Source organism: Rosa chinensis, chromosome 1 (assembly GCF_002994745.2).
Source record: "Rosa chinensis cultivar Old Blush chromosome 1, RchiOBHm-V2, whole genome shotgun sequence".
Classification (NCBI taxonomy): domain Eukaryota; kingdom Viridiplantae; phylum Streptophyta; class Magnoliopsida; order Rosales; family Rosaceae; genus Rosa; species Rosa chinensis.
In genome coordinates, this window is record NC_037088.1 from 11,742,435 (window position 1) to 11,758,637 (window position 16,203).

Genomic DNA, 16,203 nt, shown 5'->3' on the forward strand with positions numbered 1-16,203 from the left:
ATTAACCACTTAGATAACATAACAGAGATATTATCTGTTTGAAAATTCATTCATGCTTCCCCTTTGGTCATCGTAGACCTCTGAATTGTAATTCTTAGTGGTGCAACACGACGGTTTAGACAGTTCATGTTTTTGAAGCTTGTAGAACTGGATAAGTATATCAAACAGTCACAAGCTTGAAGACTGGTTGTCATTTGAAACAATTGCTGTATTGTATCGTACAGTTGTACTTTCTTTGAAGATCTGTTCTCTGGTGTGAATATGGAATAAAGGGACTGTCATGTGGTTCTTCATTGGTGTAATAGTTATGTTGCAGTAATAGTTGTCGAGAAATATCTATATGCATTTGAAGATTTAACATGTTTGTCTAAGAAAACAATAGGAAAAGGATATTGTCAACAGAGTTTTAGTTGAGGAGTAACCTTGCCAAAAGCACATTCTTAGAAACAAAAATATGGAGAAAGGAATAGATCTGCATTCAACTCCAACTCCTTTGGAATTTAGATCATGCAGATGCCCACTGTGGAAAAAAAAATAACTGGTTTAAGTCACAATCTTGATTAATATCACTATTTCATAATGCTGAGGTGACTACTATGTAATCTACCTTTATAGATTCATCCAAACATTCTTTGCCAACATGAATGCTCCTGCAAAGTAGAATAGCTGCTGCTGCAAAGTTTTATAAGTTTTTGCTTTGTTTAACTGTAGGTGAGAGCTGCTTTGTTTGAATAATTCTGATAATGAGTTTCTTTACTTTGTTTAACTATAGGTCTGAAGTGATTGGCTGCATTGGATCAGCTGGAGATTTTGTTAGTGCTGGAGAAGAATGAAACAATAATCAAGTCATGAAGATGAATCACAAATGAAGTCAATCAAGTCATCAAGCTGAATGGCTGCATTATGGACATCTTGTTTGTGAACTTCTGAGTTCTGAACATTTTGTGTTTTCATTCTGGACATCTTGCACTTGTGAACATTTGAGGTTGTTTCGTTCCAGCACTTTGGTGATCTGTGAACGTGTAAACAGTAATCATGCACATGGCAAACATTTTGTGATAACAAAGACACATAACGTATAAATTTCAAGTTTCCAATCATTTTTTTTTTGCCATATAAAATATGCCAAAAAAAAAAAAAACTATATGATATGCCACCCCAAGTTTGAGTAGACCACATGGCAAATGAAAGGCACACACGGTACTTAATGTAGAATCTGAATGTGGTTGTTCGACTCCTGATCCGAGCTATCGTCGCCCCCGTACCTCCGCCTACCACTCGACTATTGATCTCCCGGCAGAGAATCCCAAGTTTCCAACTTTGAATAGAAAATTTCGAAGTCGGGGCCTTTTGACCGTCCGGGTTGTGCTCAGGTTTGTGATAATACTCATTTGTGATTTCTGTTGCTCTGTTTAAACTGAGCTAATGCCTAATGAGACTGCTTTGGGCAGCTCAGATTGTGATTGCTTTTCCTTGTAAGAGTGAGGGTGACGAAATTTTACAGATTTTGAAGCTTGTTTTGGATTTGGTTGTCATTATCTGTTTGTAATTTTATTTGTATTTGTCTTTTCAATTCAGAATTTACTTTTGTTTGAACAGAATAGAAAAGGAATAACCTCAATTATCCCAACAAGAAAAGAATTGCTACTATAGTTTACAGCTTCTAATGATACTGAATGAGTTTCCAGTGCTCGCTAGTGTTTCATAATGTTGCTATAGTTAGCAGTAAACTTTCTTATACAAATGATGATCCAAAATATACATGAATTGTTCTTATTGGTTCATCTTCATTTTTATTAAAACCTTATTTGTATAGAAAAAAAGAGAAGGAGAAAAAATTCCTATTGTTTTGCAGAGTGATAGAAACATTAAATTTAGGGAATGCATGTGCAATGTTATATGATTGCAAGCGCAAGTCCAAAAATAAAAAAATAAAAAATAAAAAAACATGTTGGACAAGGTTAATTTGGGCGATGGGAGTACTGAGGTTGATCAAGGAATGTACAAATCTAAAAGTGGGTTTTGCTTGAATAACCTTGCCATCGGTGATTAGAGTATTGCATGGAATGAGTTTGGCATGTTATTTCAAAATACCATTTCTTATGCACTGAAATACCCTGGAAATTGCTGTGCTATCAATAGTCAAACTACGTAGCATACAGTAAAATTGGTGATTGTGTGATATTGATTATTGATGCAGATAAATTAATGTCTTTCCGAATTAAGTTTCTTGACTGTTGAACAACAAAATTTATATTGCTTGCTGGTTTTTCATTAAATTTGCATATGGTAATTTGCTTGTAACGAATCTAACGATTCTACACAGGCAGAAACATATATACTTTTTGCTAGGGACAATGTTATGGCAGGGGAAGTGAAAAATATAGAAGTTAATGCAGTCATATATAGGTAGCCTTCATTCAGCGGTAATAAACATATGATGCTTGTTAGCAATGAAACAAAAAAGTTACATTTGTAGCAATGCATTAACAGGATGATAGGTCTTTAGGTTTATATTTGTCGGTATTTTCTGTTCTACTATTGTTTTTCTTCAAACTAATTTCAAATATGACTTGATTTTAGAAAATACAGCATGAAACTTAAGAACTTGGACAACTGGTTAGCCCGCTTTTTATTGTAGGTAACTTTTTCTTCACATGAAAAGGTAGTTTGGGAACATGTGTTTAGCGATAACATCCTTGAATTCCTCTTCAGAAGCATCTGAAGAGAAAAGGTTTGCTCGCAGATGAATCAAAAGTAAAGGAAATATTATAAAGGGTATTGTGGTTTTGCATTATCGCATATATGGTGGTAATTCAATCGAATTTTTTAGCCTAATGAGATAGGCAATAACAATAAATATCAGCCGAGTTTAAAGCATAACGATTGATGACTACGTACATTACCTACTCTGATGCCAGTGTGAATATAAAGATTGTGTCAAGACATTGTCCTAGTCGGTATTTATTTATTGCAAATTAACATTATCTTAGTGTTCTCATTATTCTTCATGAATTGATTTTATACAGGAGATGGTTGCTAAGGAGTTTGGCATACCAGTTCAATTTCAGCGGTTTTGGCTGTGGGCGAAGTGTCAAAACCATACATATCGTCCAAACCATCCGTTGATTCCCATGAAGGAAACACAACATGTAATTTCTATGCATATTTCTTTTATGTTCTGTTTCAAGTTTCATTTTTCTTTTTCTTTTTAGTTTCTTGTGGAACTAGAAAATTTGTATTTAAGCAGTTCTTTCATTTTATATATTAGATATAAAGCTAGATTATCTTGATTTCTGTATAGAACTTTTAAATCCTCTGAAGGTGCATTCAGTATTCTTAACTGTTACCCCATGCTAAGACTCTAGGTGTATTATTTTAAGAGCAGCGTGATGGTGACCTTGTTTTTGCTTCTTTATGGAGTGAGTATGCATATGGATCAATGCTGATTCTTCAATTTTTATTTCTTTCCTTCTGTTGTTAGGTTGGGCAGTTGAGGGAGGTATCAAATAAGGCTCATTACTTCATAATGCAGAACTCAAGTTGTTCTTGGATATTAGCTTGGAAGGGTAATATTGTCTTGCATCTAAAGACTGTAGCTAGAAAGATCTTTGCAGCTCTTTAATTATCAGATTTTGTGCATTCTTATGTAGGATTTACACCCTATTGCTCCACCTGAAAAAGAAGAACTACAGTACTTTGATATCTTTCGATTATCCTTTCTCGTAATAATGCTATGAAAGAATATAATGTCTGATATTATGCTTGTTACTCCATAATATCAATTATGTTGTAAGGACTTTTGTGAATACTACTGGTAAGCCAGATGAAATCTTGTCAAAATTAAATGAATTGGCTGGCTATGCCCCCAATGAGGAGATGACCCTTAAGGGTTTGCATACAGCAACAATTTTAAGAATATCTGTGTAATTTTTTAGGCGACTTCCAATTAGCACTACTACATTGAATCTGCCCGTGTAGAGATAAAGGCTGGGATTTAGTGAGAGGGTCTGGCATATTACATGTTCATGCTGATTAACCATGCAAAGTCGTGGTGCAGAAGTTGCTGGTTCAGTAGCTAGGAGAGTTAATATTTTGGCTTTTATTGGTGTTCAAAACATGCTTTGTATTCCCTCCTTTGTTAGGATAAAAGTATAGTGACGCAATACTTTCATGTATCACCTCTAGGTGGAATTGAGCCATTGTAAGTTTAGTCCCTTCATAGCCATACTGTGTTGGACCTAACAACTTAGGATGGTACCGGCAGATGTTTTGAAATCCGGACAAGGCAGTAAATAGAATCACATATCCAAATCTAACCTTGTTTGTTTATGGATTCCGAGCCCTACAAGCCATGAGTTGAATTTGTTTGATTTTGAGCTGCATGTTGAGCTGCTTTGTTTGTAATAACATAGTATGCTACTGTAGATTTTTATTGCTTTGGTTGTAACCTTTGATATCTTACTGGTGCTCTGATGTTTAGGAGATTAAGTACTAGCCAACTGTCATGGGTGAACCCATCAACATGAAACTCACATTTTGAGCGAGCCAGGTATTTTCTAAATATTTTGAACTTTCATGAGCATCTGTCGCTTGTCAGCATTTTTATTTGTTTTTGGTCTGATTGTCAGTAATTTTACTTCTTGTGTTTGTTTACAGCTTGATGATGGAGAAATTGTTTGCTTTCAGAAACCTAATCCAGTTGAAAATGGTCGGAGGTTCCGCTATCCCGATGTCCACCATCTTTTCTGGATTGTGTGCACAATTGTCTCCTACAGCTTTCAAAGCTTCTATATACTTCATTGGAACAGCTGTTTCTGATTATTTATGCTTTGACTGCAATTGCTGCTCTGTGATAGCTCAGCAGTGAAGCTTTATCTCATGCATGGCCCTGCCACTATGAGAAAGCATTTAAAGCAGAAACTGTTCATCTCTTTAGTTTTGGTTTGCTTCGTGTTTTTCCCTACTGTCTTGAACTGAGATGAGCTGGCTCTCATGCTTCATGGTGTCTTGAGAATGATGCTTTTATTGAAATTAGAGCATCCAACCCCAAAACCAATTGGCAATGAGAAGCCCAAGATCTTATATATTATTTAACATGACTAAGAAAAATGTCTAGTTGAGGATTATGCATTCTTCAGTGTTTTTATTTGTTCCTCGTTTTTCCTAAGATGGGAATGCTATGTTACAACGAAACTTTTTTTGGTTTTGAGGCCTGTTACAAAATATTTGTTGTTGACATTGCTTCTCTTGTTGTTAGGCACCAACATCTATATGCTTTCCTTGGTGTGTTTTTGGTGCACCAATACCATTGATCTTCAGCTCCACCGCAGGTAAAAAGATTGCAGCTCTATTGTGTACTAGGTATGAGTCAGTAGTATTCCTTTTGTTTATCTCATTTTTGGGAACCCAAGTAATGAGCACAGGTGCTTAAACAAATAATCACATGTATATTTAGGGTGTTATTATTCTAACATTGGCTTATATTTGTACTTATAATGCCATCTAAGTTTCTCAAACCAAAACTATGGAATTTGTCTGTGCAGATACTATGACTTGGATAAATCTTAATAATGTGCATCTCCCCTGTCCAAAATAGAAGCTGGCTGCTGAGATTCGAGCAATGGACAACGCAGAGGTATTTTAGTGAGCCGGTTAGCTCTTGTTGTGATTGATTGGTACTGGGATTACTGAGTGGATTTAGATTTTCCTGTAGTTTTAATGTATTGATCCCAATTGTTATGCAACCATGAAATCTAAAATAAGGGTTGGGGAAGAACTGGACTGGATTGTTCACCTTCTGAATTCTAAATGTGTTTTCTGATGCGTGCTGAATATATAATGTCTATACATGCGTTTGTGTATCCTGTCTTCTTCTGATTTGTTACCACATTGTGCCATCCTAAGATATGCTTATGATTGATTGCTTGATCTTCAAGGTTTTAGTAGCCAATGTAGGCTAGTTTCATTTTCCTTGTATTTTTTTGTTCTATGTGAATTGATTGAATTTAAATCGAATATTAGCTGTAGTTGTTTTCTTCTCTCTATTCCAGCTTTTGTGATGTGCATACTGTATTATATATTCTTTGGTGTTTGTTTTATTTATGCTTGTATAGACTGCGTACTTGCTTGATGTTAAATTGAAAAAATGGTGAAGACTATACTTTAAAGAAAAAGATATCTTATGATCTAATGGTCTCCAAAAGTTTCTGGAATAGCTTTCCATTTGTCCGTTTCAGAACTATACCTGATTGAAGGGTGGGAGTGGGACTTTGAAAGAAAATGTTTTCAATAGGATCTCATGTCAGTCTTTAATTGCAGCCGCTGAGATCCTCCTGTGGAGGGACAAGAAAGTATCAGCAAGTGTTCTTGGTGCAGCCGCTGTATTATGGATTTTCTTTGAGTTGCTTGAATACCATTTGATCACCCTGGTGCGTCATATGTTGATACCATGCAGTGTTTACTAGATTACCACTTTGTGTGTTTTATTTTAGACCTGGTCGCACAGTTTAATGAATGTAAGAGTTTAACATCTATAAATATCAAGATGCCTTATAGAATACTAATTCATACGATTAAACAAAACTTGTTGCAAAAGGTGGATCACATTCATTTGGATTAGACGCCAACGAACTACAGTACGCAAAGATACAGGAACATAAGACGTATATCGTCATGCCTCCGGACATCACTAGCCAAAAATTAAATCACTGAAAATGCTTTCCTGAATCTTTTACTTGTTCTGAATAAGCAAAGTTTTTGACAAGACCACCTTAACCCATATAATTACTAGAACAAGTTATCTATGAAATTTAATCCAAAATATATATATATATATATATATATATATATATATATATATATATAGGGTGGTGATAATACCTCCAATATCATCTCAAGTTCCATCACATGCTTCTCTTGCATCCCAGGTCCCCAATTTACATATTCACCAGATTTTCTTAAATGTTGGCACATATATCAGTTGCCGCATTGAAAGGTCTTATACTCCTATTTCCATGGGTCAGTATGAGTATAGCTAATCCTCGAGAAACATGCAGGATATCTTAGTCAAACGGAAAACTGTCCTAGAGCATGATCACAGCTCCCCGGCTCTGGGATGGAAAACAATCAAACATACTCAGGATCATTTATAATTTCATTCACATCATTTAAATATCATGTAGTTTATATTGGATGAAGAAAAGGATGCGACAGAAACATTGCGAAGAGTAGCAAGAACTCCAATATGAATAACCAAATGTAACCATAGGCATTTCAGGCAATGCTAAACCTTCAAGCCCTAAAGCACTTATAGCCAAGCTTGACTCATACATACATATGCTAAAACAACTGTCGATCAATGGCTACGGGAAGAACCGAAATTAATAATGAAATTATAGAAAGAACTCTACTAAAATGATTTATTTTTGACTCATTACGAGAAGGAAACACGTAGGGGGTACAAAAGCAAGTACGCAACAATCATGATACCTAATTGAAAAAGAAAAAGGTTTCCTAGGTAGTATTCCACTCTTCTGTCTCCTAGTGCAAATCGGGTAAAACACTAAAACAGGTTAAAGAAAAAAAAAAAACTGAATAGGGTAAATGCTAGGAATAAAAGTCTGACCGTTGGATTACCGTTGTACCATACACCACTGACTGATTACACACATCCAATGCCTCAAATGAAAGCCCAAACCAGATTGGAAAAGGAAATAAAGACAGCTCACAAATCAAAGTACTCCAAGACTCCAGAGATAGATAGATTCTGCAGATCAGAAACTTCGCCGCCGCCGCCGCCGCCGCCGCCGCCATCCTTTTCCAGTCAAACACAGCGATCTTCTTCTGGGTTTGAGATTATGGATCCAGGTATGTTTTCACGCAGATCTTTGTATATTGTTATCAAGTTATAAGACTTCGATCATACGGTTTTTTCCTGTCTCTACGTGTGGTTTGTTTGATTATCTAGTTTTTTCTCTCTCTCTCTCTCTCTCTCTTCATAAACTTTGTCGAACAGTTAGGTACGTCTCCTCACTCTAATGATCTTTTGTTATTTACTTTTCTTCTTCTCAGATTGGGCGAATTTAGCTAAGCACCTTTTAGATTCAGTTGTAAAGAGATTGGCATTACCCTCGGATTATTTGCAATTCAGCTGTGTTTGTAAGTCATGGTGTTCTGTAGCTAAGGATAATAAAAGCCAACGCTCGAAGATGATAACTCCGATGCTCTTGATTTCAGCCAATAAAAAGCACACCTGGCATTTTTATAGGGTCATGGATAACAAGATTCTAGATTTGCAAATAAGTGTGCCCAATAAGCGGTATTGTGGATTTTCGAAAGGATGGTTAATAACTCTAGAGAATAATTTTGTTGTAGCCCTGATAAATCCATTCTTTAGGGTTAAAGGAAAGCCGAAGAAAGAAAACTCAATCATTCGCCTCCCTCCTTTGACCTGCAAAGACTTAACTCCCCGCCGGATACTTCATTGGTCTAGAAGATCTGAGAATTACGGTGTCAAGGCGATGATTTCAGCAGACCCAGTATTAAATGCAAGTGATTGCGTCGTTGTCATTATATATGAAGAGCTTAAGCAAATGGCGTTCATCAGGCTAAGTAAAGATACAACTTGGACTTATATTGATCAAAGTGTTGATCCAAGATGGCTCTTAATTGAAGAAGTGACGTACTTTCGAGGTAGGTTTTATGCTGTGGATTACTGGCGTAGACTTTTGTCTTTTGATATCACTGCTCAGTCGAATTCAGACGTAAAGTTGGTAGCACAAAGCATCGAAGGAAAGAAATTTGACAAGAAATATATTGTGAATTCAAATGAGAAAGAATTATTGATGGTTCAAAGGTATTATATCCATGGGGGGTCAAGTGTGACAATAGGGTTCAAAGTTCTTGAATTTAAGTTTGACAAGAGCGAGTGGGTGGAGAAAAATGATTTGGGTGATGTTGCTCTCTTTCTTGGCGATAACACTTCAATATCTGTGGTTACTTCAAGTTTGTCAGGATGCCAATCGAATAGCATATACTTTTGCCATGATCATAATGAGAATGATTTTGGACGTCGGTATTGTGATTGTGGTGTTTATGACGTCAAAAGTCAAACCATTACACATTATGATATACCCCTTTTGAAGATGACAGATCGACCAGCCATATGGGTTGTGCCATCTTTTCATTTGTAATGGATTCTCTAACTTATTGCACCAGTTTTTCCTCTCATTTGTAATGGATTCTCTAACTTATTGCACCAGTTTTTCCTCACCTTCGGTGCCTGTCTCTTCCTTATTCAGATGAGAAGGTGAGCGGCAAAGTCTGGTTCAACTAAGGACTAAGAAGTCGGTCGTCCGAGCGGTTAATGATCAAATATTTTTTTTTTTTTTTGTTCTGCATGCCGTCATTATTCTGTTGTTATTCCTTGATGAGTTAAATCATGTAATCCTGCCTTTGATATTGGGATGCTTTGTTCTATGTTTTCTTTGTCTTTTGTATTTATTATCTTATCAACCTGGGGTTAAAATCCTACTTTCTGGTTTGCTAACCAAATTTATGACGTAGAGGGGAGGGCCCTTCTAACTGCTTGAAGGTTTATGAGTGTGTTTAGTGAGACTTTATCTAAATGATCAAGTTGCGACAACCGCTTCATTTACCGGTCAATCACTTTAATATCGGACCTAGTTATAAGTTTTTGCTACAAGATTGAAATCCTACTCTTTCCAACTCATAATATTTTGTTTTTCCATTCAACAGAAATTGATGTATAATTGATGGGAGTGTATTCAGTGCACCAACAGTGCTTGGGCACTGACAGCACGTGGTCACGTGCACCGTTAGTCCAAGGCAGACGTTAGCTGGTCAACAAACAATGAAATGGAGACAAAAAATCTAAAGTGGAGTAAAAATGAATTTTACCTCCACTCTACCCAGATTCCCAACACGACTGAAGTCGGAGAGATCCCCACAATCGGAGAGGTTGGTTGGATCTGGACAGCAGAGGCCAGAGGTCGTGGCATGGTAATCGAATAAACCCAAGATCTATCCGTCTCCGGTTCGAGTTGCGGGGCTGACATTCCTCCGTCGCCTGTCCAGAGTGACTACAAACTGGTAAGCGCTACTCTTAGGGTTTTAGTTTAGTGTTTTGTTGTTTCGAGATTCCTGGCTTGATTTGGTAGTGCTAAGAGTATAAAATAATGGGTTTTGAGTAATACCCATTTGGAAACTTGTTCTTCTGGACTTCTGGCTTCCCAAGTGAGTATCAATTTTCTATAATCCAAGCTGGCCTAGCTCTGATAATATATAATTTCTACCGGATTTTTTTGGGTATTTGGGGCAGAATCATTGTGTTCAAGGTAAATCTTTGTATCTGTCAAGTTCTGAGAATTTTGGACTCATGTTGATTTGAGCAAAAACTATTTCCTTCTCTCTTTTTTTTCCTTCAATCTGCCATTGTTGACAGATTTTTGCCTTTTAATCAATGCTGGTGTAGCCAGATCAAAGCTCAGGAATCAACAAAGCTCTGTATAAATGGAGGCCTTCTTGACCCATGTATGCAAGACAAGAACACTGCTTACACTGACCTTGTGCATTTGGGTGCCTGTGGAAGTGATGGCTCAAACTGGAAATGCATCATGCATGCCACCGTTTCGTCTAGGAGGCCGAGTTCTTTGAATATTGGAGCTTTGTTTACTAATTCAGACATTGGAAGGTCGGCCAAACCAGCAATCCTAGCCCCAATTGATGAGGTTAATTATGGGTCAAAGAGTTGGAGGTTGAAGGTGGGAGGACTGTGGTGATGGGAAGAGAAATGAAATAAATATGATAGCTAAGTGGATTAGCTAAATGGAAATAGAAGGAAGTTGGAAATATAGGGTTTCCATGAGAGGGAAGTGAAATTGCACGAAAACTTGAAATGTTCTGAGCCGATGAACGCGGCATGTTGAATTGAACTCCAGTAAGAAATTAGAGCTTTGTTGTGTGTGTGAGATTTTTTTTTTTTTTTTCAGAAAAATTAAATATAATTTTTATTCTTTTTTTTTAGATAACGATAATCACATAAATGATTATTAAATCGGTAATTGTCAATCAATCATAAGTTTTAGGTTTGAATTATCGATGAGTCCTCGTTTTATCTCAAAATTGTAATGGTACCCTTAAGTTGGGCATATTTACCTCTTGCATTTTATTTATATATTTTTAAGAGAAATTAAATGACGATGGGAGATCAAATATAATATTTTTACATGGATAAACAGAGCTTAGTCATACAAAGCATAGGAGCAAGCTACTTCACAGTTCACATGGTACATATTGTCATACAATAATTACAATCTACAAGGCACAAGCTAGATTAGAGTCAAACCTAACATTTCAAATTTGAAATGTTCGATCTATAGCTGATGTGAAAAATTCAGCCAATTTCACTTTTGTTTTGACTTCGATCTATTTGATCAATCATAGTTATTTTTAACCTTTTATATATATATATATATATATATATATTTCTCAAAGTCGAAGGGGTTGCCGACATATGAAATTGCTAAAATTGAGGGTTAGATGAGAGAAACAAAATATTTTGTGCATGTTAAAAAAAAATTCAGCCAAATTGGTCTTTGTTTTGACTTAGATCCACTTGGTCAACCGTAGTTACCTTTGTAACCATTAATTTATAGGATTAAATACTGTTTAGTCCTTGAGCTTTTGACAATAAAACACTTTAGTCCCTGACCTTCTAATTTCACACGTTTAGTCCTTGTACTTCAAAATCAGACCAATAGGTCCTTGCCGTCTAAAAGTGGTGGCGAAATGTCTATTATGCCCTCAGTTCTTTTTTTTTAAATTACTTAATTATTATTATTTTTTTTGGAAAAGGAATTTTTTTTCTTCCCTTTCTTTCTTTCTGTTTGTTTCTTCATGTATTCGATTCCTCCTTCCTCAGATCCCTCTCTCTCTCTCTCTCTCTCTCTCTCTCTCTCTCTTCTTGGTTCTCAGAAAAGGGAAAAGCAGCTTCCCTGCTCCATCTTCCAACCCAACACGGCTAAGAAATCTCAATCCCCAATCTCCAAATTTCCCTCAAAATTAAGCCAAAGCAGCGAAAGCCCAATTCATTTCAGGGATGAGGCTGAATTGGGGTGAGTCGATTTGGTGGAATCGGGTGACTCAAAGCCTTAAACAATCAAACTCATCTCTCAATTTGGTGAGTCTAGTTGGTTTCTTTGGGTAATGATGCTCTATGTTTTAGGAGGAGAGATAGAGAAGAAGAGATAAGCCATGCCAAGAGTTGCTCTGGTATGGGTGTAGAGGCGACAGTTATTGTAAAAAATTTAGCCAAATTCGTTTATGTTTCGACTTCGATCTGCTTGGTCAACCTATGTTTCCCTTGTAACCCTAGATTTATTTATTAGATTCTTTAACGGACAACACCTTCAAGGGATATGAAACTTGGGAAAAATCGACCTTTACATGAGAGAATTGGAATATTCTATATTTTATAACCAATTTCGTCATAATTTCAACTTCGATCCACTTGTTGATCGGTGTCATATCGATTACGAACCATGCCAATTTTTCATATGGTGTATATAATGTCATGGTGGATACAAGTGAAGGATTAAAAACATTTATCTACATGGTCAACTGAATCTACATTTATACAATTATATTTATTCATTATAATTTTCGAAGACTAGTCTAAAAGAGAGCAGATGCTAGACTGAACATTTTTACACAGGTTGATGGAGCTCGGCCGTATGAGAGTGTGGTCGCGAACCTCTTGAAAATCAGTTGTAACACAACCGTTATCAGCATTTTAGGAAAAATGATATTTCTATAATTAGCTTGAATGAGAGTTGACCGCCTTGATTGTGGCCGAAATGACAATGTACAAGGCCAATCTTTTTCACATTAAGCATATTAGTGATATTACTGCAGGGAGGATACACAGACAAAGTTGAATCCACCAATTTTCATTTTTGATTTCTCATACCGACTAAATTTTGATATTTCTAGTAGGATTGTCTAACTTCTTCATTGGTTAAATAGAAATGTATGCCTTTCAAAATGAACATGGTGAACAAGAAAGAGATTGGTCAAATCGACCGTTGGATGTGATGATCGATCAGGATTTTACATGCATATGGTAATATCTTAGCCACATTCGTTCTCTATTTGATCTCGATCCATGTGGTCAACCTACTATACTTTTTTTTTTGAGAATGAACCTACTATACATTTATAACCTTGTATTTATTCATTAGAATTTTTAACAAGCAATTTAATTCAAATGAGCTCCTAGGTTGAAAATTTGTACAATGATAGTTGAAGATTGACAAGAAAGCGTCACAAACTTCAATTTTCAAAATTTTTCAATGTTTTGTTAATATGTTTAGAAAAAAAAAGTTTTTTTTTTGGGTAAATAACCATAATTAATGGTTGACTATCTTAGTCAAGGCCTAAAGGATAACAGACATGGTTAATTATTTCACACGGTGCATATTACTATGTGCTGAATATATAAACAATGCCAAATCTTTTTTATCTCATTATCGATGTTTCAAATCGCACGAAATCTCTACATGCCTACTAGTGTGGTCAAACATTTTCAATGGTTATATACAAACGTATATCTTCCATGACAAACAACGTGAACGGAAAAGAAATTTGCTAATTTGACCGTTGGATGTGATCACTATGGCATAAAGTGGCTACGCTAAAATATTTACCCTCTATAGTATTCGTTTAAGTATCGATCCACATTTGTCAACTATATATATTAAACTAACATGCCTGAAACCAAAATTTTATTTAAGCACATAGGTTTCTAAAGAAGTCTTTTTTTTAAGAAGAAGTCCAGCAAGTAATGCAGTTATATATATTTTTTTAATGATTAAAACAACAACTTTTTATTTAAGTATGTACTTTATTAAAGAAAAAACAACAAACATAGAGTTGAGCTCGAAGCAGCCCGAACCTAGAGAGGGAAAATGATATTCAAAGTTAAATAAAATGTCCATGAAATATTTTTACTTCATATTTTTGTAACTAATGTAGTTTGTTTATTTATGTATTTCGAAGTCTAAGTATTGTAGTTTATTAAAAAAATAAAGATAAACACAAAACAAAATAAAAAATTGAAAAACTAATTAATGTAGTTCGTTTATATATGTATTTTGAAGTCTTTTTAAATTATTCTAGTTATGATTAAAAAAAAAGGAAGGTAAAAACACAAGAAATATAAAAAAAAAGAAAAAAAAAAATTCAAACGTTGTTGTGATTCGAACCAGCATCACATAGCGCATGATTATGTTATTCTACCACTGTACCAATTACAGTTGCTATGAAACCTTCCTTCGTTTCTATATATAATTGTCAGCTCAGTTATTAATCCGATTCCACCATGCCCAGAAATACCCAGAAATCCAGAATTCATGTTTGCTTATTGTTCCTTTCATCTTCGACAATTTCCTTCAACTTGAAGGTCCACGGGACAAGTTAAACGCTGCTCCGATGTGAATATCAGTGGGATTGAATTGGGATTTTGTCATCGCCGCCTCGACAGCCGCCGGCATCAGTCTGCCACCCATGATAGCAATCCCGCCATAAATCACTCTCTCTCTCTCTCTGTGAATTTGCAGTGTTGGGGTTTTGAAATTGAAACCAGAAATAGAGCAATTCATCCATTCCCAAAACCCCAAATACTGTTCTACTCCATCTCCGTTGGTTTCATTCGCCGTCGACTCACTGTTGAGCAATTCCAAAACTTACCGTAGTTTTTACTCTTTTGATAAATTTTACCGTCTTAACTTGTGTTTTTTTTTTTTATTCAATCTTTGCAAAGTTAACTCTGTTAATGAAAAGTTTGCATGTATAGATGGCTCAGATTACATAGATGACTGAGCCTACAGATTAATGGCTGAGATTATTTTTTGATATTAAAATATTCATCAGTGCAAGTGCACTGTTGGTGTATAGAATCATCTTCCATAATTGATCAATAATTGATTCTTATAAATATAGTGGTAATTCATTAAACGATTCACAATCTGTTAAAGGAAAAACATATTGTGTGCCTTCGTCAAAGTGATTGACGGAGAGGGAATCAAGCAATTACCAATTAACATCAATCAGCATGGATTACGAATCAATCAGTAGTTAATGTCATCATTGTTATTGTTCTTTCCATTGTAATTCTCTCCCTATATAAGGGGGTTATGAAATGAAATGAGTAGACCATTCCAATTCCATTTTTACTTTTACACGTTATCAGCACGCTTAGAGCAAATAGCCAAAAGAAAAAAAATCCTAATTTTCTAGTTTCTTTCTTTTTCCCATCGAGGAAAAATCACAACCCTAGAAGAACAAAACTTTTTCTTCTTTTTTCTGCCGCCACCACCAATTGTTAAATAAAAAAAATAAAAAAACTTCCCCTGCTGCACCCATCTGCAATCCTCAGTCTCCGCAACCCCATCGCGGCTGGCACCCAACCAATTACTCTCTGCACCCATCTGCCATTCCCATCGCTGCTGCCCTCCGTGCGACACCCAGCAGCCCCGCGCACAGCCCGCATCAACCATCCTCCCTGCCAGCCCAGCCTGCCACGCATGTTGCAGCCCCGCCTAGCGCCTGCGCCTTGAGCCTTGCAGCAGCACGCACGGCCTCCAGCCTAGCCCAGGTCACTCCCCGGCCTGCGCAGCCTCCAGATCGGCCTTCCCCCCTGCGCGCCTCCCATATGCACACACTGCTGCCCAGCCCGCAGCCCAGTCGCTGCCCAGCCCCGCAGCCCAGTCGCTGCCCAGCCCCGCAGCCCGGCGTATCCCATGCCATGCAGCCGCCCTGCATCGTTGCATATCCCAGCAGCCTAGCGCATCCAGATCGGCCTTCCCCCCTCCTGCCCACCTCGCCTAGCCTCGCACGGCTCGCAGGACCAGCCACTCATCAGAGAACCAGAAGGAAGAAGACGCAGAGAAGGTAAAAGAGAGCGACAGAGAAAAAAAAAAAAAAGAGAAAAAAGAAAAAGAGAGAAAAAAAAAAACTGAAAAAAAAGAACCGGGCCAATCTCAAGTAAAAAAAAAAAAAAGGGGACCTGGCCCAGAGAAAAAACCGGCCCAGAGAAAAAAAAAAAAAAAGGAAACAGGCCTTGCTTGCGGCCTAAGACAAAAAAAAAAAAAAAAAACAGAAACAGGGCTTGTGGCCCAGACA

At 36.6% G+C, this 16,203-nt stretch overlaps 2 protein-coding genes across 5 annotated transcripts; both read left to right on the top strand.

The window, feature by feature from the left end:
• Positions 1–1,160: 1,160 nt before the first annotated feature.
• Positions 1,161–6,559, top strand: LOC112188476 (ubiquitin C-terminal hydrolase 12). 3 transcript variants are annotated; one of them, XR_005804656.1, is made up of 7 exons: positions 1,161–1,373; positions 3,030–3,152; positions 3,485–3,569; positions 4,484–4,552; positions 4,660–5,364; positions 5,547–5,638; positions 6,322–6,559. XR_005804656.1 is itself a non-coding variant. In XM_024327600.2 (4 exons), exons 1-4 carry the CDS (start codon positions 1,974–1,976, stop codon positions 3,677–3,679), a joined length of 276 nt encoding a protein of 91 aa, XP_024183368.2. In that variant the 5' UTR covers positions 1,968–1,973; the 3' UTR covers positions 3,680–4,469. The 3 variants fall into 3 exon arrangements, 1 of the variants encoding a protein (XP_024183368.2); XR_002931452.2 differs by having other exon boundaries at positions 4,660–5,333; XM_024327600.2 differs by lacking the exons at positions 1,161–1,373; positions 4,484–4,552; positions 4,660–5,364; positions 5,547–5,638; positions 6,322–6,559 and adding exons at positions 1,968–2,015; positions 3,654–4,469.
• Positions 6,560–7,672: 1,113 nt separating this feature from the next.
• On the top strand, positions 7,673–11,128 carry LOC112201021 (F-box protein SKIP23). Of its 2 annotated transcripts, none has more exons than XM_040512515.1 (3): positions 7,673–7,869; positions 8,074–10,113; positions 10,466–11,128. In XM_040512515.1, exons 1-2 carry the CDS (start codon positions 7,677–7,679, stop codon positions 9,192–9,194), a joined length of 1,314 nt encoding a protein of 437 aa, XP_040368449.1. In that variant the 5' UTR covers positions 7,673–7,676; the 3' UTR covers positions 9,195–10,113; positions 10,466–11,128. The 2 variants fall into 2 exon arrangements, with proteins under 2 accessions (XP_040368449.1, XP_040368448.1); XM_040512514.1 differs by having other exon boundaries at positions 10,496–11,122.
• The last annotated feature ends 5,075 nt before the right edge of the window (positions 11,129–16,203 follow it).